Source organism: Danio rerio, chromosome 13 (assembly GCF_052040795.2).
Source record: "Danio rerio strain M-AB ecotype USA chromosome 13, GRCz13ab, whole genome shotgun sequence".
NCBI classification, from domain to species: domain Eukaryota; kingdom Metazoa; phylum Chordata; class Actinopteri; order Cypriniformes; family Danionidae; genus Danio; species Danio rerio.
In genome coordinates this window covers 930,660-953,263 of record NC_141033.1, presented here as the reverse complement: position 1 = coordinate 953,263, position 22,604 = coordinate 930,660, and the positions used below count along the sequence as shown (strand labels likewise).

Genomic DNA, 22,604 nt, shown 5'->3' with positions numbered 1-22,604 from the left:
TCGAGACCATGTACACTGAAAAAAAGTGTTGCATGCAGAACTGTTGCAAACAATTTATTTGTGTTGATTTTAAACAAACAAATGAAGTTTAATAATGTTCAACTTAATTTGTTTGTTTAAATTCAGCCCAAAAAAATTGTTTACAACCACTTAACGTTAAAAAAATCGAGTAAATCCAAAGAATCATCTTTGAATATATTGAATATATATCACAGCTACATAAAAGCTGTCTGCAATAAAAATCAGGGTTTAAAAGACATGTTTAAAAGAGCTACGAGTTTGCTATCGACTGAATCTGTGAATTATGTGCGAAGTGTCCTTGGACTTGAGATAAATAGAGACCTTGCTTTTAAAGAGCATGCAGAAATACAACTTGCAGATCGAAAGGCTCATCATTACCTCTAAACTGATCGATGACGCTCCTTAAATTAATATTGGAAGACTCTAAATGGCGCTTGGTTTTCAGATTCAACTTTATTTGTCTAGAAAGCATGCAAATACTGTATCGACCAACACAAAAGACAGCAAATGTTCCAGAACTGAGGAGAAAACAAAGCTTTACACTGTAAAAAGACATCGCAAATCAACAAAGCCACATTATTCAGGAGAAAAGCTGATCTGTACCAATATCAAATGAACCGTTTGAGTGATTAAAAAACATTTTCATTTAAATGTGTAAAGACTACATTACCCATAATCCAAATAAACCTATCTACCAATCAGAGAATTAACAAGACATCACAAACGTCAATAAGAAGATCAGCATACTCTCATAAAGCATTGCGAATGGTGTTTAGTCTCTTTAAACAAATACACAACCTGACAAAAGTCTTGTCGCCTATCCAAGATTAAGAATCAACAGATAATAACAGGACTCTAGTTGATGATTTGGTGTCAGAAGTGTCTCTATGAAAGGTGAAGGCCTCTAGATTTTGCTGATTTGAGCTCAATAAATCTGATCATGTCTTGATGTTGACTGATTTGATGAGGACAGTGCGGTCTGACTCTGCTCAGACTAAAGTCTCATCACTGAACAGAAATAATGTCCAGTATAGAATATAAAGTCCTGCTGCAGTGGAGACAGAATGAATATTGTGTCTGACTCCATCATGAGCTTGGAGGACTGCATCCATACATCTCTGACATGACTCACATCACTGATTAATAAAGTCATCTGGAATGAAGAAGAAAGCCTTCAGCAGGATCCCAGAGTTCATCAAGGGTCTCTGTGTTCATCTTCAACGCCTCCTCCTTCATCAGCTCAATAATGTTGATGTCTGGTGACTGGGCTGGCCAATCCTGCAGCAGCTTGACCTTCAGGAGCTTTGATGTGGAGGCTGAAGTATGAGCAGGAGCGCTATCCTGCTGGAGAATTGTCCCTCTCCTGTGGTTTGTAATGTAATGGGCAGCACAGATGTCTTGATACCTCAGGCTGTTGATGTTGCAGATCTCTCCATACTGAATGTACCCCAAACCATGATTTCTCCTTCACCAAACTTGACTGATTTCTGTGAGAATCTTGGTCCATGCTGGTTCCAGTAGGTCCTCTGCAGTATTGGTGATGATTGGGATGCAGATCAGCAGATGATCCAGCAGAGAAATCCACCTTCTGACACTTTTACACATCATCAACTAGAGGTCAAGTTATTATTTAATACTCTTACAACTGAGATCCACCACAAGACTTTAGTCAGGTAGTGTATTTCTGTAAGTATTTAGCAAAAAACACATCAGATTATGTTGTACTACTGTTTTTAATCCACGTGTCATTCACAATGCCTTACAGTGCGAGTTTAAGAGAAAAACAAATGTGCAAAAAACTGCTGTTTTATAAACACATACGCATACAAAATACATAAATACCACATTTTACAAGAAAAAAAAACTTCTTTTTACTAAAACCATCGAAAGCACAATGCCAGTCATTATGCAGAATAATCAGCATATTAAGAAATCTAGGTAACACTTCAATTTGAGTACCAATTCTCATTATCGTGTCTAATTTTCTGCCTATTATTAAGATATCGGGTGTTTATTAGTACTTATAAAGCACGTATTATGAATGTATCTTATTCTACATTCCTTATCCAACATCTAAACCCAACTATTATTATTAATAAGCAGCAAATTAGGAGTTTATTAAGCTAAAAGTCTATTATATTAGTTAAAGGTGGCATATTATGAAAACTGAAAAAACCCAGGCAAAGCTGAATAATAAGGGTTTAGTGCATGGCTTTTACATGGTGTAAGCCATACACATACAAGTGTCCTCGTTCTCATGTAAATCCCATAAATGTAAAATCCCAGTGAAAAACAGGCTGATCTGAACAAAACACAGTTAAGTTTCACACACGATCATTAACATGCACACCTCAGACAACGTTTAATTACTAAGATTAGAAACAAAAAGATTTTTCCGCCTATTCTTTTTAATGTATCTAAGCTTATATTAAAATTACTTTGTATGTGGGACTCTTATTTTGAAAACAGGAGAGGCAGAGAGATCAAAGCCAACAGTTTAACTTATTGAATCAATGCACTCTATGACACCTTTAAAATCATATTTTAATTTTCTTATTTTTAGATGTAAATACAGGAGTAGTGCTTGTTGTGAATAACGTTTCTGCGCACTTTATTATTTTGTAAAAAATTAAATTGCCCTCAGAATATTTAATCAAAAATCATAACATTTCCACAAAATGACTTGGGCTATTAATCCTTTAGCTACGAGCCATCTGCCATTTAAGGAGGAGCTATCAGCCATTTAGGCTGGAGCTATCATTCAGGGCGGGGCTATCAGTCATTTAGGATGGAGCTATTAATAATTTAGGGTGGGGCTATCAGTTATTTGGGGTGGAGCCATCAGACATTAAGGTGGGGCTATCGATCATTTAGGGCAGAGGTTCTCAAAGTGGGGGTCGGGACCCCCCCTGAGGGGTCGCGGGACAATGAAGGGGGGTCGCCTGGTGATTTTCAAAAATCAATTAATTTTTATTAAACCTTAAGACTTACTGTATTTTATCAATAACCTACTGAAGAGAAAAAAATAGTAGTTTATAGTTACAATAAACTATATAGTTACTATAGTAGCTTATAGTTAATAGTTCTATTGGATTGCAACTTCTCGGTTAATTACATTATACTAAAGACACAGCAATACTGTCAGATGCAGCAGATTGATTTTATAACACCAGGTTAAACTTTCTAGCCCATTTACAGCACTGACATACATAAAAAACAACAACAAAGAATAGACTTGGGTCTATTGGTGTGTGTGCGTCATTGCATACAAGGTTTCTGTATTTATAACCACCACCTTAGAAAATATTGGGGGTCACGAGTCACTGGCATTGTCATTTTGGGGGTTGCGGGCTGAAAAGTTTGGGAACCCCTGATTTAGGGTGTGGCTATCAGACGTCTAGGGAGGAGACATCAATCATTTAGGATAGGGCTATCAATAATTTAGGGAGGAGCTATCAGTCATTAAGTCTGAGGCTATCAGTCATTTAGGGAGGAGCCATAAGTTATTTTTGGGAGGAGACATCAATCACTGAGGCTGAGGGTATAAACCCATTAGGGCAGGGCTATCAGTCATTTAGGCCAGGGTTATCAGTCATTTACGGAGGAGCTATCAGTCCTTTAAGGCGGAGATATTATTTATTTAAGGTGGGGCTGTCAGTCATTTAGGGAAGAGACAGTAATTTAGGGTGTGGCTATCAGACATCTAGGGAGGAGACATCAATCATTTAGGATAGGGCTATCAATAATTTAGGGAGGAGCTATCAGTCATTTAGGGTGGGGCTATCAGTAATTTGGGTCGAGGCTAATAATCCTTTAGGGAGGAGCTATTAGTCATTTTGGGAGACATCAGTCATTAAGGCTGAGGTTATCAGTCATTTAGGGAGGAGCTATCAGTCATGTAGGGAGGAGCTATCAGTCATGTAGGGAGGAGACATCAGTCATTTAGGGAGGAGCTATCAGTCATTAAGGCTGAGGCTATCAGTCATTTAGGGAGGAGCTATCAGTCATGTAGGGAGGAGCTATCAGTCATGTAGGGAGGAGCTATCAGTCATTTAGGGAGGAGACATAAGTCATTTAGGGAGGAGCCATCAGTTATTTTTGGGAGGAGACATCAATCACTGAAGCTGAAGATATTAACCTATTAGGGTAAGGCTATTAGTAATTTAGGCCAGGGTTATCAGTCATTAAGGGAGGAGCTATCAGTCCTTTAAGGCGGAGATATTATTTATTTAAGGTGGGGCTATGAGTCATTTAGGGTGAGGCTATCAGTGCAGGTCTTGTTTCTGAACTGCTTTTGTATGTCAATCTTCCTATTTTGTTAGCCACGCCCATCTTCCAATCATCCAATCGGTTCACAAAAGACAAAATCATGACTTTAATAGCAAGAATTGTACCCTTAAATTAAAGCGTGACCACAGTCTCTAATCATCAGTAATATGAGTGACGTGAAAGTCGCTGAGAGCTGTGATAAAAACAAAATGCTATTGGCTGTTTTTCAAAAAAGGGGAGGGGCTACTATATGCCCCGCCCTCTCTTCATGTTTTAGTTGAGATTACATCAAACATCAATTTAAAGTCAAAGCACTTCAATGTGACCTTTGACTCCTGTGATTTGTACAGTAAGAATGGTACCGTTAAATAAAGTGCAGCCGAAGTCTTTAATCGTCAGTAATATGAGTGACGTGACAGACGCTGATTTCTGCTCCCTTCCTACATTCGCTGTGCGTCTGCGGGTGGATGTCCGTCTCCTCTGTGCTCTTCCTGGAGGTGTAGGTGGATTTCCAGCGCAGCAGAACGATCCGCTTGAAGTATTTCACCGTGTTATTCTTGACGCTGACGAAGCAGAAGGTGTTGATCATGCTGTTGCTCATCGCGATGCACTCGATGATGTAAAAAGCCACCAGTGAGTTCTTCTCCCGTGAAATAAGCGTCGGATGGAAGTCCCGCAGGATGGTGTAACCGTAATACGGAGCCCAGCAGAGGATATAAGCCGTGAGGATCCCAATAAGCACCATCACGGTTTTCCTCCGACATCGCAGACGTTTACGAATCTGCTCCGTCTGGAAACCCGGCACGCTCTTAAACCACAACTCTTTAGAAATACGCAGGTAACACAAAGCCATGGTGAGCACCGGTCCCACAAACTCCACCGCGAAAATGAACAAGTAATAGGAGCGGTAGTAGAGCTGCTGGTCCACCGTCCAGATCTGTGCGCAGAAGGTTTTGCTGTGGTTCGCTCCGTGCGGGACTTTGGTGGCAGATGCGAAGTATGCCGACGGGATGGAGATGAGCACCGGGACGACCCACACTCCTGTGATCAAACAGTACGCCGTCTGGTGCTTCATTCTGGGCCTCAGAGGATGAACGATGGCCATATACCTGAACACAGAGACCACAGTCAAACATCTGGAGGCAAGGGATGCTTTTTAAAGACGTGTTTAATAGTCACCAACATCTTACATCTTATTTATGAATATTTATACGTCCAGTTAAAGTAAATATTACTTTATTATTGCTCATAAACAATCATTAAGCCCTCGTGCTGCAGGAATTAGGAGGTTTGCTGAAGGTGCAGCGAGGGGTTTGCATATTTAATAAACTATGGCAGTTTGCATTCACTGAACAGTACAAATGATTAATAAATCCATATGAAACAGCCCCTTAAAAGTCACGTCTTGCTTTTGTAACAAAGGCCAGCTTGTAAGTGCTGTGCAGGTAAACCTCACTCCTCTGACCTCTAAAGGTGCTTTAGTGACAGACGCTAGACGTTATGGTCTTTAGCCTCCTTGTTAGAGCAAGCGACTCCGATGCGGAAGGTCGTTGGTTCGATACAGCTTAGAGCGGGTTGGATGGTGTAGGACCAGAGGGGTTACACTTTCAGTTTTGGGCTCAGCCGCGTTTTGCACTCACACACAAGCATACCAAAAGCCCAAGTGAACCGCGCTCAGAGCCCGATTCAGCTCACTCACACTTCTCAAGCGATCCGGGAAACAGGCCTGGGCATGGTACGGATAGCATAGTGTGTGTACGCCCTTAAATTCAACAAACGGACTGTCATAATAAAGTGTGATCTTGAATTCGCTTTAAAAAATGCAGTCATGCAGAAAGGATTAAATCACATTCTCTGCTCAAGTCCTACTGCCCCAAACACATTTGAACATTGTGATTGGCCGTGCCTTCCTCTACTGTAAAGTGAGAGGCTGTCGCTACACTCAAAAAAATCAACTAGGCATGTTTTGGATTTACAAAATAAAAATTTGTCAGATTGAAAAGAACAGATCAAGTTTACATAGGTTAAATGATTAATTCATGTTATTTGAAACTGAATCAAGAAATAGTCAAATGAATTTGATCAGAACATGTTGATTCAATGAGACTGAGACGCTTCAAATCAACAACTCTCACTCTGGAGAGTCACTTGGCGCATATCAGTAGGTGGCGGTAGTGCATTTGGATGTCACCATATGAAAACAACAAGAAGAAGCATCACCGCGTGTTTTCGGCACAGTTTGGGAATTGGTTTTCCCAAGAGCTTGAATGTTATGCATGTTATGTTGTTGCCTATATGTTTCCTATACATTTTATACTTTTACATTTTGAATAGGAGTACCAAAGTGAAGAAAGCTGTTTAAACTCAATTGGTAAAAAAAAATGATGTTAACGTCCTACAGGTATTGCTTGGGGATCAGTTTTCTTAAGAGCCAAGGTTATTTTGTTGGCTAAATGTTTCTTATACATTTTATATTGCATATTACAATTTTGGATATTATATAACATTTTGTATCAGAATATGTGATTGGTGCCTGCTAAAGGCTATAATAAAAGAAATATATATATATATATATATATATATATATATATATATATATATATATATATATATATATATATATATATATATATATATATATATATATATAAATATACGTGTATATATACGTGTATATATATATACGTATATATATATATATATATATATATATATATATATATATATATATATATATATATATATATATATATACGTATATATACATACATATATATATATATATATATATATATATATATATATATATATATATATATATATATATACGTATATATATATATATATATATATATATATATATATATATATATACGTATATATATATATATATATATATATATATATATATATATATATATATATATATATATATACGTATATATATATATATATATATATATGTATATATATATATATATACGTATATATATATATATATATATATGTATATATATATATATATATATATGTATATATGTATATATATATATATATATATGTATGTATATATACGTATATATATATATATATATATATATATATATATATATATATATATATATATATATATATATATATGTATATATATGTATATATATATATATATATATATATATATATATATATATATATATATATATATACGTATATATATATATATATATATATATATATATATATATATATATATATACATACATACATATATATATATATATATATATATATGTATGTATATATATATATATATATATATATATATATGTATATGTATATATATATATATATATATATATATATATATATATTAATTGATCAAATAATAAAAGATATATATATATAAAACATGTTTTCTGTCCTTTTTGTGTTGAATTACTTAATTTTAAATCTTGCTTCATAGTATTGCCATTTAAAAATGTAATTTAAACAACAATATTGAACATAATTTTGTTATTTGTTAAAGTAAAGCTTTAGTGTTACATTGAGTAAATCAGAATCATTTTAATTAGAATAACACAACACAAACATTTTGAGTCAATTAGTTGCAAAGAAGTTAGACTGACATATTGAAACCACGCTTTATCTGCAAATGTGCTTTGTGTTCATACAACATGTTCAAAGCAGTTCAGGTTTACTTGATTGGATTAGATGCATAAAGGGTGCCACGATTAAATCATGTTCATTCAACTATTTTTTTTTTGAGAAGTTACCGCCAAAACTACAGGAAATGTTCACCGTGCAAGAATGAAAGGTGTGTGAGATGGGTGACACGCAAGTGAGGATGGCAAAGCAAAAAAAAAAAAAAAGAGGTGGACATAAGGACCTTTTTCAAACAAAAGTTTAAAGCCATGGTCACTTGAGCAGCAGTGCATTTAAGGGTGCCAATGAGTCTGATTGTGCCTGGAGCATCATTACAGGAAAACCCACCACTGATTTTATTCATCAACCACCCGCCAGTCTTTTGAACCAGACTGAAATCCTTGCAGTGCTATAGTGCTGCCCTTCTACATTTAATTCACTCACTGCTGTTCCAGCGCCTCGTTTTTAAAATGTCAATTTAGATAATTATAGAAGTTAACACCGCTCAAAGTCATTGCGCATTTCTCTGGCGTGTGGGCCCAAAATGTTAATCACAATGAAAAATACATGAAAGCCACACAAAGATCTCAGAAGTGCTTAATGAGAGGCTGTAAAATACCAAGAGAAAAGCACAAAGACTTGAATATCACAGTGTGTACGCCGGCTGGTGGGCAGGAATGGAAAATACTGAGTGATCTGTCCTGTTCAGAGTCATTTGAAAACTGTTAATAAAGCATGGAAGAAATCAAAATTCAATCATTTTCCCGCAGCTTAGTCTCTATTTCAGAGGTCACCACAGCAGAATGAACCACCAACTATTCCAGTACATGTTAAACCCTTCCTGCTGCAACCCAGTAAGGGGAAACACCCATACACATTCATTAACACACACACACACACACTCATAAACTACGGCCAATTTATTTGATCAGTTCCCCTATAGCGCATGTGTTTGGACTGTGGGGGAAACCGGAGCACCCGGAGGAAACCCACGCCAACACAGGGAGAACATGCAAACTCCAAATTGTCAAACTTCTCTCTTATTCTCTCATACTCTATTCTACTTCAGACAATATGCTGTTTACTTCAGCAAATCAGTTCAGCGTCTGTCTAAAGTGGCATCTTCAAATTAGCAGAGGAGGCTTTTGCTCAGCTGTCGATCTGAGGTTTGTTAAGATGCGAGACAGCTTGAGATTTGAGTCTGTGATTAGTTCATCACACAGAAGGGTTTTTCAGACATCTACACACTTGTGTTGTCGAACTGTTGTTGTATCGTTATATTTGTGATGCTCAATATCAATGCAATTGTGATTGTTTATATCCTCCATCAGAAGCTGTTGATATATTTCATGACGTTACACCTGCATTAAAGGCATTGCACTGGTTACCTGTCAGTTTTTAATTTTAAAAATCTCTACAGTTTGACAAAGTGAATTTAGTAGTTTGCAATAATAACGTAAAAGAATTATTATCTAGAGAAATAAGAGTGTAAAATAACAGAAAACTTGATGCAGTTTATTACAAGGTTTCTGTAGTGTAATATACAACACCAGCCCACACACTATAGCACTTTACACTATTTAAAAAGTCATTAAAGTCACTTTTTCAAGCTTATCAAGGTTAACAGTTGTTGGAGGAAAGATGAAGGTGTCAAAATGCAATTCAAAAGCATATTATAAATGTAAAGCATATTCATACATTTAAAAAATGCTTAAATATTATACAGTATGCATACAGTATATTTGCACTGATAAACAATGAATAATAGATGTGCAGCCGACAACTCTGCAGCAACTGTGTGATGCTGTCATGTCAATATGGAGCAAAATCTCTGAGGAATATTTCCAGCAGCTTGTTGAATCTCTGCCATGTAGGATTAAGGTAGTTCTGAGGGCAAAAAAAAGAGGCTCCAACCCCGTACTAGTAAGGTGTACCTATTAAAGTGGCCGGTGAGTGTATTTTTAGCGTTATATTTACTTCAGGAAATGAACTTTAGCTCAGTATACATGCTCTGCAAAAAAAGATGTGTGATCAGGTTTGAACAAACTACACTGTAAAAAAGTTGACAACTTAAAACTGTAAGGCAACTTGCTCAAGTTAGATCAGTTTAGTTTACTCCAGTTAGAGGTTAAAAGTTGAGTCAACTAAAAAAAAAAGACTGCGCAGAACAGGCCCGGATTGGCTAATCGGGAGGACCGGGAGAATTTTTTGGCCGCGAGAGCCGGTATCCAAAGCTCCAGAATTGGTTGCTCTCAGCAGTCACTCTTTTTAAATTAATTTATTTATTTACTTGACCACAGCCTTTTTATTCATTATTTTACCGCAGCTCTACTCCTCTATTCTATTGTCTCTGTTGTAGTTCAGTGGATAGCAAGTTAGTTTTAGGCACCGCGGACCCGGGTTCGATCCTTGTCTGAGTAATTTTTATTTTTTTTATTTTTATTGTTAAGACATATAATACTGTTAGGGTTGTTGAACATTTAAAGTTCTAAAGCAGTTTTTTTCTCAAAAAAAGACGTGATAGTGTAATTAGAAACTGAATTGGAAATGACCTTATTTTAATATAGTCAGTCATGAACTGAGGTGGGCCGGTCTGAGGCTTGAAACTCCAGGGCTGAAAAGGAGTCCCACTCCGGCCCTGGCGCAGAAAGTTGACTTACAATTTTAAGTTGAGTTAACTCTTACATGTTTTACAGTGTAATGACTGTGTGAAATGTCTTATTTAGATGTAGCATCAGGGGAAATTTTACGAGATATTCAGATTTGAGGAATGAAACAGACCTGACGTCACACTGCTCTGGAAATAGTAGAGGAGCTGAAATGTATTTTCTTCTTTGAGCCCATTTGCAGCTCTCTGATCTAAGACTAATTTGCACAGTAATATTGTCGGTGTTTCCTAATGCTTTATTCCATTACATGCTTTTAGAGGAGAAAGTGCATTATTATTATTATGATTTCCTCAAGCCACCTGTAATACATGCACCAGAGAATATGTTAAAAAAATACCTGCATAAAGACATTGTGTGTTTGAGGACCCGAGGGAATCACATATGCTATTAGAGAAATATTCCAGACAGGCTTTCTTACGCCACCATTAACAGTGAAATGGGTTGAGGTGAGAAAAAAACACACAGAGCATAACTCAGACTCAAACTTCTGAATGTAGGAGAGGTTTTCAAGACTGATGAACATTTTTTAATGAAGCCTGTATTTATCTTTCGATGAAAAGACAGCTTTGCATTTGAATCTAATGGAGTTTAATTGTGCATGATATTTTCTCACTGTGTGGATGATCATAACTTTTAATGTTTATTATGCATTATAGTTTTAATAATTTAAGTGATAATGGGGCAGCACTGTGATTCAGTGATTAGCACTGTGGCCTCACAGCAAGAAGGTCGCTGATTCGAGTCACAGCCAGGTCAGTTGGTGTTTCTGTGTGGAGTTTGCATGTTCTCCCTGTGTTGGCATGGGTTTCCTCCGGGTGCTGTGGTTTCTCCCACAGTCCAAACACATGCGCTATAGGGGAATTTATTAACTAAATTGGCCAAAATGAGTGTGAACGAGTGTGTATGGGCATTTCCCAGAACTGGGTTACAGCTGAAAGGGCATCCGCTGTGTAAAACTCATGCTGAAATAGCTGGCGGTTCAATCCGCTAGTGGCTACTCCTGATAAAAAAGGAACTCAGCCGAACGAAAATAAATGAAGTCATAATTAGCTATCATCATTCTGCAGTTCTGAGTGTGCCTCACACAGGTGAGTGGGCTTGACAAACCACCTGTAGAAAACACACTTTTTTTTTAAAATCTCTCTGACACTTCAACCAACACTTGCACTAGTTTTTGCACATTTACACCAAACACTTTCTTACAATCACTCCATATCTATTAATAAAACAACAACATTAAAATAGTCAAATAAAAAACATTGTGCATTCATGAAGTCTGCTTTCCACAATGTGGAACCACACTCAGAAATATTCTTCTCTCCAAAAAGGTAAATAAAACACTCCTCCTTCTTTATCTAGCATTTAATTAATTGTCTGAACTGTTCCTCTGTATAATCAGCACTTGTTAAACTTAACGCATGACCCTGCCTTTCCAAATAAATGCGTATAAATGGAGAGAAAAGTTTGTGAAACTTCACTTATTAATTAACCTTATGAACACTCTCAGCAGTGGTCATTTGAACTGGAGATGGATGATGATGATGATGATTGAACATTTTATTACAATCTTAACAATTTACATTTACATGTAAAGAATTAGATATTGATTATTTCTTAGTTGGGGATCTTGACAAAACTTTTAGAAAAGAAAAAAGCATATGTAATTCTACTAATTGACAAATTACAATCAAGTAATTAAATATACAATATTGCGTTTACAACAGTCTGACAGCATAATCAAGTATATAAAAAAGCTAATCAAACGCGGAGTCTCAAAACTCTTTTGTATTATAAACTACTTTTCTCCACCATTTCTTCACATCTGCAGCTGACATCAGAACAGCCAGCCTGATCAAGAGAAAATGCAAGTATTTTACCTTTTGACAGTTTAGTGGCTATTTCATCATTCGTAAATTGTACGATTTTAAAAAGGAGGTGTGGCACCTAACCCCAGGGCCAGAGCAAGCTGAACTGCCGCTCTAGGCAGAGGACGATCACGCCGCCCTCAACCCCAATGTGAAAACGAAAGTGACTGGTTATGAAAATGAACTGAGGTGTTGCGGACCTCTATTCTGCCGCCCTATGCGCGGATATAACTGAGGATGCGCGGTTGCTGAGGGAGGGAGGTGTCGCGGACACCGCGCTCTCTATTCTGTCGCCGTCTACGCGGATATAACCGAGGCGCGGATTTAACTGAGGACATGCAGGTGCTGATGGAGGTGTCGCTGACGCCGCCCTCTTTATTCTTGCGTCTATGCGCGAATATATCTGAGGACGTGGGTGTTGAGGGAGGTGTCGCGGACATAACTAAAGACGGGGGTGGTAAGGGAGGTGTCGCGGATGCCGCCCTCTCTATACTGCCGCCCTAGCCGGCCGCCTAGGTCGCCTCTATGGACGCGCCGGCCCTGCCTAATCCCACCCCTAAACCTAACCGTCATTAGGGGATGAGCAAATCGTACGAAATTTTACGAATCAGATCGTACGAATTCATTTGAATTAGCCCCTAAATCAAAAAGTTAAGAATTGCAGTGAGATTGTGTTCAGAAGCTGCTGCTCATTCACTAACGTCGTTGCAGCGCTAGTGTTTGAATGATTCTCTAGCGTAATGTCTAAAGTGATGACAAAACTGCTGATTTTGCACACATTTTAAGATTATAAGGCTGAACAGCATGAAATGCCATCAGTCTACAGAGATTTCCCAATATTTCTCTGTCAGAATATCACATTATTACCATGGTATGAATGCAGCACTACAAAAAATAAATGAGAGAGACGACTTAGAAAGTCATTTATATGTTTGTTTTATATGTTCATTTATATGTTTGATGATTTGATCAGCTGTAGTTTAAAATGACGCTGTTTTTCTCCTCTAAGGGCTTATTATGCGTTCTCTGTCATCCTCTTGTGGATGAACATTGTCAACCGTCTTTGTTCGAAGACAGTCTAATAGCCGCTGACTTGCTGTCTCTCAGAAATTATAAATATTTTGAAAATAGGCTCTATCCTTATAAATGAATTGTATAGTTGCAATCTAAACAACTACACAGCCTCAAAAGTGCATTATGTTGCCCAACAGCTGCAATATGTCAAACTGTAAAGTGTCCTCTGCTTGGTGCAGAATATCACACGCCCATCAGCCAATCAGATTCAAGAACCAGACAGATCTGTTGTATAAATAAATATATAAATAAATTATTTTTTAACAATATTTATATGGAGAAACTCTTATTTTCCTTGTAGATTAGATCTTTAAATGTAAAACTGACTTTATTTTATTTTATTTGAAATGTTATTGCTATTATTAGCTCCTTTACGACTTGTTTTTCCCCCATTGTCAACACAATTACCCTAGTGAAGCCTTTAAAGTCCCTTTAAGCTGAACACTAGTGTCTTGACGAATATCTAGTCTAATATTATGTGCTGTCATCATGACAGAGTTATTAAACAAATCAGTTATTATGAGTTATCAATGATTAGAAATGTGTTGAGAATTAAAAATATACATACATTTTTCTTCTAACTAACTGCAAATGTTAATCTTGTGCATGGTTAGTATACAGTATGTAAATCCCACTGACCTGTCGACAGCGATGGCCAGTAAGGCGTTGGTGGACACATACAGAGACACAGTCCTGAGGTAATTAACTGAGGCGCACAAAACCTTCCCATGATCCCACGACAGCTGCTTGACCACATAATAATCCACCAGGAACGGGCAACAGACCACGGCCACGATGAAGTCCGACACGGCCAGGTTGGCGATCAGCAGATTGGTCAGGTTTCTGAGCTTCTTATATCGGGCCAGAGTGGCGATAAACACAAAGTTTCCGAATCCGCACACCAGCATGATGCAGACCAGAACCACACCGATGACGATGGTGGCCACAAAATAGGCCAGGCCCTGCGTGGTGTCCGGCATCTCCTCCGCCGGGACCCCGTAGTCCATCATGTCGTAAAAGTCTGTGTAGTCATGGACATCCAGAACAGGAACGGGACTGTGAGGACTCACGTATACAGCTGCCACGTGGCTGATATTGGCGTCCTGCATGGCTGTTTCTGTGAGATGCAAAGTAATTAGGTACTGTAAATAAAGAAACACACAATTTATTTTCATTCAATTCATAACTCAAATTAAACAGTGGAGTTTTGAATCTATTCAGTTGGTTTAGCACTTTTAGCTTAGCTTAGCATAGATCATTGAATCGGATTAGACCATTAGCATTACGCTCATAAAGAGAGATTTGGTCATTTTCGTATTTAAAGCTTGACATTGTTTTATCTTGTGCGATGACAGATCAAAAGTGAAAAGTTAATTCTTTTACATTTTTGGAGCAAGATGCTAATGGTCTAATCTGATTCAATGACCTATGCTAAGCTAAGCTAAAAGTGCTGCATAATATCAATAAAATAGTAACTTTTCATTTTTCCGTTGGTCTTAGTGTAACTATGGAAGTGAATATTTAAATATGGGAATTATAAAAACTCTTTGGTCATTTCTGATCAAAATGCTAATGGTCCAATCTGATTCAATTATTTATGCTAAGCTAAGCTAAAAGTGCTGTGTAATTACAATAAAATAGTAATTTTCCATTTTTCCGTTGGTCTTAGTGTAACTATGGAAGTGAATATTTAAATATGAAAGTTATAACAACTCTTAGGTCATTTTTGAGAGAGATGCTAATGGTCTAATCTGATTCAATGACCTATGCTAAGCTAAGCTAAAAGTGCTGCATAATATCAATAAAATAGTAACTTTTCATTTTCCATTTTTCTTAGTGTAACTATGGAAGTGAATATTTAAATATGGGAATTATAAAAACTCTTTGGTCATTTCTGATCAAAATGCTAATGGTCCAATCTGATTCAATTATTTATGCTAAGCTAAGCTAAAAGTGCTGTGTAATTACAATAAAATAGTAACTTTTCATTTTTCCGTTGGTCTTAGTGTAACTATGGAAGTGAATATTTAAATAAGAAAGTTATAACAACTCTTTGGTCATTTTTGAGAGGGATGCTAATGGTCCAATCTGATTCAATGACCTATGCTAAGCTAAGCTAAAAGTGCTCCCGTCAGACCCGGAAATCATCTGAATGAAATAAAGAATGGAAAAACTCTGTTTAACACTAGAGGAGCTGTAGAATGTCTGTTTTTACAACTAAATATTGGTTCAGAAATATTTATTAAATATAAGTTATGTATTCAGAGATGCAGAGAAATTGCATATATATAACTTTATAACTTTATTCAAATATTAAAAGCTAGATTTGTCTAACAATTGCAGAAAGAAACATTAAAATGAGTAATACATAACATCAAATTATGCTATACACGAAATTTGACGTCATTCATTTGAAATATATACATGTAAGGAAAAAATACATAAAAAATACAACTAGAACATTATACTCGACTTAAATTGAAAGTAATATAGTGTGATTACTATTATCCATGCATTGAGGTTTATAGGGATTTTAAGCTATTAAATTACCATTTGACTAATTCAGCTACTTTTCAGATAAAATACTTTAAATACAATTTTATTGTCGTAATTAGTAATAAACAATTGTTTTTGGAGTAACTCACCCAACACTTGTGCTGAAGCTGTGAGGTGTTGATCTACTGGTCAGTCAGCGCTCATCATGATCCAGGATACTTCTTGCCTTTTCAGATTAATAAGTTGGAAGCCATGCATAAAACACAAAACAAACACTGATGCCTTTTCAGGATAACTGGAACATCGACCTTATTCTGCAATGCAAAGTCTGCTCGTTTTGCGGTTGTTTTAAAACTTCAGATTTTGTTTCCTCTGGGAGAAATGAAACGACAGAAAAAAGGTCAAACTGTTTTCTGTGCAAACGAGTGTGTTCATGACTTTACATAAAAAGTTGAATAATGTAATAAGGAACTATCAGCATCAAGCAGTATAACAACCTGTTTAATAATGTCTAAAAAGATTCAAACGGCTCAATAGTGTGATGTTGTAAAAATTAGGCTTATGATAGTATCAGATTTTCTTCTTTTTTTTTTTGCAAGTAAGTGATGACGCCTTTATAACACAGTCTTGTCCTATAGCTGCACCAAAAAAGTTACTTCAAAAGCCCCATCTGATCAAGTACGATGAATATAAAGATAACAATAAAAATACACATATTTGCATCCACATCGACTAACAATAGCAATCTGTTTAATTTTAGTACGTTTTTTTTTTTTTGCATTACCCCTTTGTAACCAGCAGGTGTCCACAGAGTGCTGTTTCTAGCACATCTGACCACTGAATCCAGCTCGTGTAATCGATCTAATATTCAAACAGTCAATTTATTGAAACTACACTGAATACCTGATGTACTTTTATTTTTATATTTCAATTCCCAAGCCTGGCTTGCATATTTCATCTATTTTAATCATCATTTTAGAAATTTTAAATTTGCTGGAATGTAAGGTTATAAAGCCTTATGGCCTCAGGAACAAAGGTGAATTTATATCTAATGCTCTTTTAATAGATATAAACTCACCTTTGTTAAGTTTAAAGTATTTTATTTATGGGTCTGTCTTTATTGTTGTTTTTAGTAGTATTATTATATTTATGAAGTCACTGTGAAGCATGCTGGATTGTGTTTTTTAATATTGTTTGTAAGTGATTTGTTTTTGTATGTGTTTGTTGTGTCATCATGCTACTGTCCTGCCCCTGGTTGGATTAATAAAGTTGTTAAACTTTAACTTAATTATTTTCTATGCTATAACCAATTAGTTCCAAGATATAGTTATAGACGATAGTTCATTTCTGATCGAGATGCTAATGGTCTAATCTGATTCAATGATCTATGCTAAGCTAAGCTAAAAGTGCTGCCTAATTGCAAAAAAAAAAAAAAACAGGAGTTTTTCATTTTCCATTTTTCTTAGTGTAATTATGGAAGTGAATATTTAAATATGAAAGTTATAACAACTTTTAGGTCATTTTTGAGAGAGATGCTAATGGTCTAATCTGATTCAATGACCTATGCTAAGCTAAGCTAAAAGTGCTCCCGTCAGACCCGGAAATCATCTGAATGAAATAAAGAATGGAAAAACTCTGTTTAACACTAGAGGAGCTGTAGAATGTCTATTTTTTCAACTAAATATTGGTTCAGAAATATTTATTAAATATAAGTTATGTATTCAGAGATGCAGAGAAATTGCATATATATAACTTTATAACTTTATTTAAATATTAAAAGTTAGATTTGTCTAACAATTGCAGAAAGAAACATTAAAATGAATAATACATAACATCAAATTATGCTATGCACGAAATTTGACGTCATTCATTTGAAATATATACATATAATGAAAAAAATACATAAAAATACAACTAGAACATTATACTCGACTTAAATTGAAAGTAATATAGTGTGATTACTATTATCCATGCATTGAGGTTTATAGGGATTTTAAGCTATTAAATTACCATTTGACTAATTCAGCTACTTTTCAGATAAAATACTTTAAATACAGTTTATACAAGATACAAATCGTTTAATTATCTTCGAAAAGATGGCTTTAACATCAAGCAGAGTTCTCTGCAGCTTTATATTGCATGAGTCTAAATTGTTTCTCTGCATCTTTTTACTCGTCATGAATGGTTTTGTTTCGGGTTAGTTGAATGTATCTAAACGTAATTATTTGAGTCAGATTTTACAAGAAGACTCCATAAGGTAATGTAATAACTATTAGGAACTAATAATGATTTCCCAGAGATGGGTTGCGGCTGGAAGGGCATCCACTGTGTAAAAACTTGCTGGATAAGTTGGCGGTTCATTCCGCTGTGGCGACCCCGGATTAATAAAGAGACTAAGCCGACAAGAAAATGAATGAATGAATGAACTAATAATAAACAATACATTTACAGTATTTATTAGTTCAACATTTAATCAAGAACATGCTTATTAGATGCTTTTAAATCTATTTCAAAGATTCACTTTCACTCTCTAGGCTTTGAGCTATTTGAAATCTGTATTTCAGTTTATACATACATTATTTTTCTCTCATATGTTATACAAATTTTTATTTTATTGTATTTGTATTACTGCAAAGCACTTTGAATCAACTATGGTTGTATCAAACTGTGCTCTATACATACAATTTGTCTTGTCCTTGTCATATGACGGACAATAAGTGGAAACAAACTAAATACTAGTTTACTACAGTGCACACTGTACAGTTTATCAATTCACTATAAAGTCAATATACTGCAAAAATGCTGTTCCTATAAGAGTTTTGTCTTATTTCTAGTCCAAAAATATAAAGATGGGAAATCAAGATGCAAAAAATAGTGTCTAGACTTCAGAAATGCAACAACAATTGGCTAAGCAAAACAATCACATACGTCACACAATCACAAATGAAGAAAAAAACTCACTTAAATTTGGACATATTATTTATAAAAACAAGACAATATGTTTTTTTTTGTCTTAAAAATGCTTCTTGATTTAAGTAATTTGTAGATATTTAGACTAGAAACAAGACAAACACATTATTTCAAGCAGTTTTTTGCAGTGTACTATGGTAGTATGGTGCTGTAAGGTAAATATTGTAATAATCCTACCACATTATATTGTAGTGAATACTGAAATATACTACAGTAATTTTATCACATATAGTAGTTAGACATATACAATAACCGTGTAGTACTAAACACTGAAATATACTACATTCTGACAGATTATGCACTGAAATAAAAAATAATTCATTAGATTTACTTTTTGTTTTTAGTACTAAACAATTAATATAGGCTGAATTTAAAGAAATTAAATGTAGTAATGTTCAACTTCATTTGTTTGTGTAAATCCAGCACATATAAATAGCTTGCAGTCACTTACCTTAAAAAAAAACTATAGTAAATCTAATTAATCGTTTTTATTCAGAGTGTGACATTATCTGCTAGGATTAATATTAAGTTTAGCTTACCGACTTTGAAGCTGTGTGATTGAGAGTCATTGTGTCCGCTGGGCTGCGTCCGTCTCATTCAGACGCTCATTCTCTGTGCAGAGTCTTCATCTTCTCTCTCCCTCTTGTGGCAGATGTGAAAGTCTTCCAGCACTGATGTGTTTATTCCTTGTCTCTGTTCACTGTGCTGAGTGTGGATGTGTGCAGTTCCTGCTCATGAGCAGCAGTGACGCGCTCTCCAAACTCAAGAGACCCTAAGAGACGCGCGACAATACAGACAAAGCTGTGCACTTATTATTACACACCATTTCATATGATCACTGGATGCAGTTAAAGCCACAATTATTTGCCCTCCTGTGAATGATATTGAACAGATTCAGGAGTTGTTCACAGTGTTTCCTGTATTTGTATTTGAATATTTGTTCTTCTGGAGAAAGTCTGATTTGTTTTATTTGGGCTAGAATAAAAGCAGTTCTTAATTTTTTTAAAGCCCTTTTAAGGTCAATATTATTGGCCCCTTCAGCAATATTAGTGTTGAATTGTCTCCGGAATAAACCCCTGTTATACAATGATTTGCCTAATTACCCTAACTTAACATCAATAACCTACACTACTTGACAAAAGTCTTGTGGTGGATCTCAGTTGTAAGAGCAACCAACACAATCTCACGGCAATTCGTAACTTTTTGCATTTAGTGGCTAATTCGTATGAATTCGTACGATCTAATTCGTACAATTTAGTACGATTTGCTCATCCCCCAATGACGATTGGGGTTAGGGGTGGGGTTAGGTGCCACGCCTCCTTTTTAAAATCGTACAATTTCGTTTGACTGAACTCCTACGAATTTGTACGAATTAGCCACTAAACTGTCAAAACGTGAAATGCTTCTGTATTCTCGTGAGATCAGGCTGGAGCAACACATAAAAACTTGACTTCAGGTTGATCATGAACCGCCAACTATTCCAGCATATGTTTTACATCTTCCAGCCGCATCCCAGTACTGGGAAACACCCATACACACTCATTCACACACACAAACAATCATCCACTACGACCAATTTAGTTTATCAATTCATCTTTAGCGCATGAGTTTGGACTGGAGAACATGCAAACTCCACACAGAAACCTTCTAACTGTGAGGTCACATATCTAACCACTGAGCCACCAGCACAATCTCACGGCAATTCGTCACTTTTTGATTTAGTGGCTAATTCGTACGAATTCGTACGATCTAATTCGTACAATTTAGTACGATTTTCTTGTCACCCAATGACGGTTGGGGTTAGGGGTGGGGTTAGGTGCCACGCCTCCTTTTTTAAATCGTACATTTTCGTACAACTGAACTCGTACGAATTTGTACGAATTAGCCACTGAACTGACAAAACCTAAAATACTTACGTTTCCTCGTGAGATCAGGCTGGAGCCACCAAATCACCCCTATACACATATACAAGCCAAAAATTCTTCATACCCCTGGCAAATTCTGACTTAAATTTACTATTATTAAATCAGAACTTTAGATATGAGATTTGGATCGGATTCTACCAAAAGATAATAAGACGATGTACGAGAGGCATCACTGTGAAAAGCTTCTTTTGAATAAAAACTTTAAGTGAGAATTTTCTGGTGACATAAACAATTTCCACCTTACATATCTATATACTCCTTTTAATTTGCCCTTTTCTGTTGACCTCTATTTATTAATCCATTTAATCTAGTTTGAAGAGGTAACTGCAGGAACTAACCTGTCAGACCCTAATTGAACAGTAAACAGTCTGAGTCTCTACAGCTAAACTGAGCGGCATTAAACTAAAGCAGAGCAACAGTGGCTTGTGTCACGCTTTCCTAACTCTTCATTCACAGATACGAGCGACGCCACAGTCACTCCATCAACCCTTCAGACGCTTCAATTAAAGAGCAATAGCACTGTCTGACGAGCAAACGGATGTTTATACAAGCAATGAACAATTGATCAGTGAATATTAGCACTGCATCTCCTTTACATTGCTATTAGAGAGCAGACAACTGCTGAAGCACATCTATACCGTGTAGATATAGAGAGACATTTTAGACAAATTCTGGATAACACTAATGATTCAAACCGCAAAACATGCTTCTACTTAGATGTTTTGTCTTGTTTCTATTCTGAATATCTACAAATATCTTAAATCGAGAAGCATTGTCTGGACAAGCAAAACATGTTGTGTTGTTTTAAGAAATAATGAGTCAACATTAAGTGAGTTTTTCATTAAAACAAGCAAAATAATCTGACAATGGGGGAAGAAACATAAGATTACTTCGCTTACCCCAATGGCAGATTATTTAGCTTGTTTTAAGAATAAACTCACTTAACTTTTATGTATTATTTTTTAAAACATGACAACATGTCTAGAAAATGCTTCTTGATTTAAGAGTTTTTAAATATTTTGAGTAGAAACAAAACAAAAACTCAAGCATTTTTGCAGTGCACTAGCTAATTTTAAAGGAGCCGCCATGTTTTAATACACAGCCAGGAGATTGCAGCGTAAATATATATACATATAATAACGAGCCATGGTCAACCCAGGCTCAAACAAACCTCGTCGTCGTCTTGATGAACAGCCAAAAAGCCAAGAAGAAGAGCAGATTTACCCTGTGCCACGTAGTTTTTTACGAGCCAGTCGGTAGCGCGAGCGGTTTCACTTTCTTGCTTGCGCTAGCCGCACGTCTATATCTGAAATAACAAACTTCTTGAGCTGACGATAATAATGTACGCTTGATTATTGACGTGCTTTTAAATCCCGATCCTGTCAGAAGCTGAAAAACGCGAGAATGAAGGGCGAAAAAACAAAGGAGACGCCGGAAAAAAGGAGCACATTATTTCTTCAGCAAACGTGAACAAAGTGCCTTGTTTTAATTTGTATCATCAGCTTTTGGACTAATATGAACTGGGAATGACTCTCTAACAGAGGCTACATGTGCTGCTGAAGATTACAGACACAGATGAGAGGTCTGCTCTGACTGTGGCCTATATTTCGTTTTGTTTTGAACCTAAATGAGGACTAAATGTCTGCTCTGTGCAGTCCTTCTGTAATTGGTAA

At 36.0% G+C, this 22,604-nt stretch overlaps 1 protein-coding gene across 4 annotated transcripts; it reads right to left on the bottom strand.

The window, feature by feature from the left end:
- Positions 1-455: 455 nt before the first annotated feature.
- prokr1b (prokineticin receptor 1b) lies at positions 456-19,881 on the bottom strand. Of its 4 annotated transcripts, none has more exons than XR_015505503.1 (6): positions 19,546-19,807; positions 16,186-16,262; positions 14,180-14,657; positions 4,087-5,399; positions 3,317-4,040; positions 456-2,905 (listed from the first exon to the last, which is right to left on the bottom strand). XR_015505503.1 is itself a non-coding variant. In NM_001431076.1 (4 exons), exons 3-4 carry the CDS (start codon positions 14,647-14,649, stop codon positions 4,679-4,681), a joined length of 1,191 nt encoding a protein of 396 aa, NP_001418005.1. In that variant the 5' UTR covers positions 14,650-14,682; positions 16,186-16,262; positions 19,546-19,881; the 3' UTR covers positions 4,058-4,678. The 4 variants fall into 4 exon arrangements, 2 of the variants coding, with proteins under 2 accessions (NP_001418005.1, NP_001418004.1); XR_015505504.1 differs by having other exon boundaries at positions 14,180-14,682; positions 19,546-19,778; NM_001431076.1 differs by lacking the exons at positions 456-2,905; positions 3,317-4,040 and having other exon boundaries at positions 4,058-5,399; positions 14,180-14,682; positions 19,546-19,881.
- Between the last annotated feature and the right edge of the window lie 2,723 nt (positions 19,882-22,604).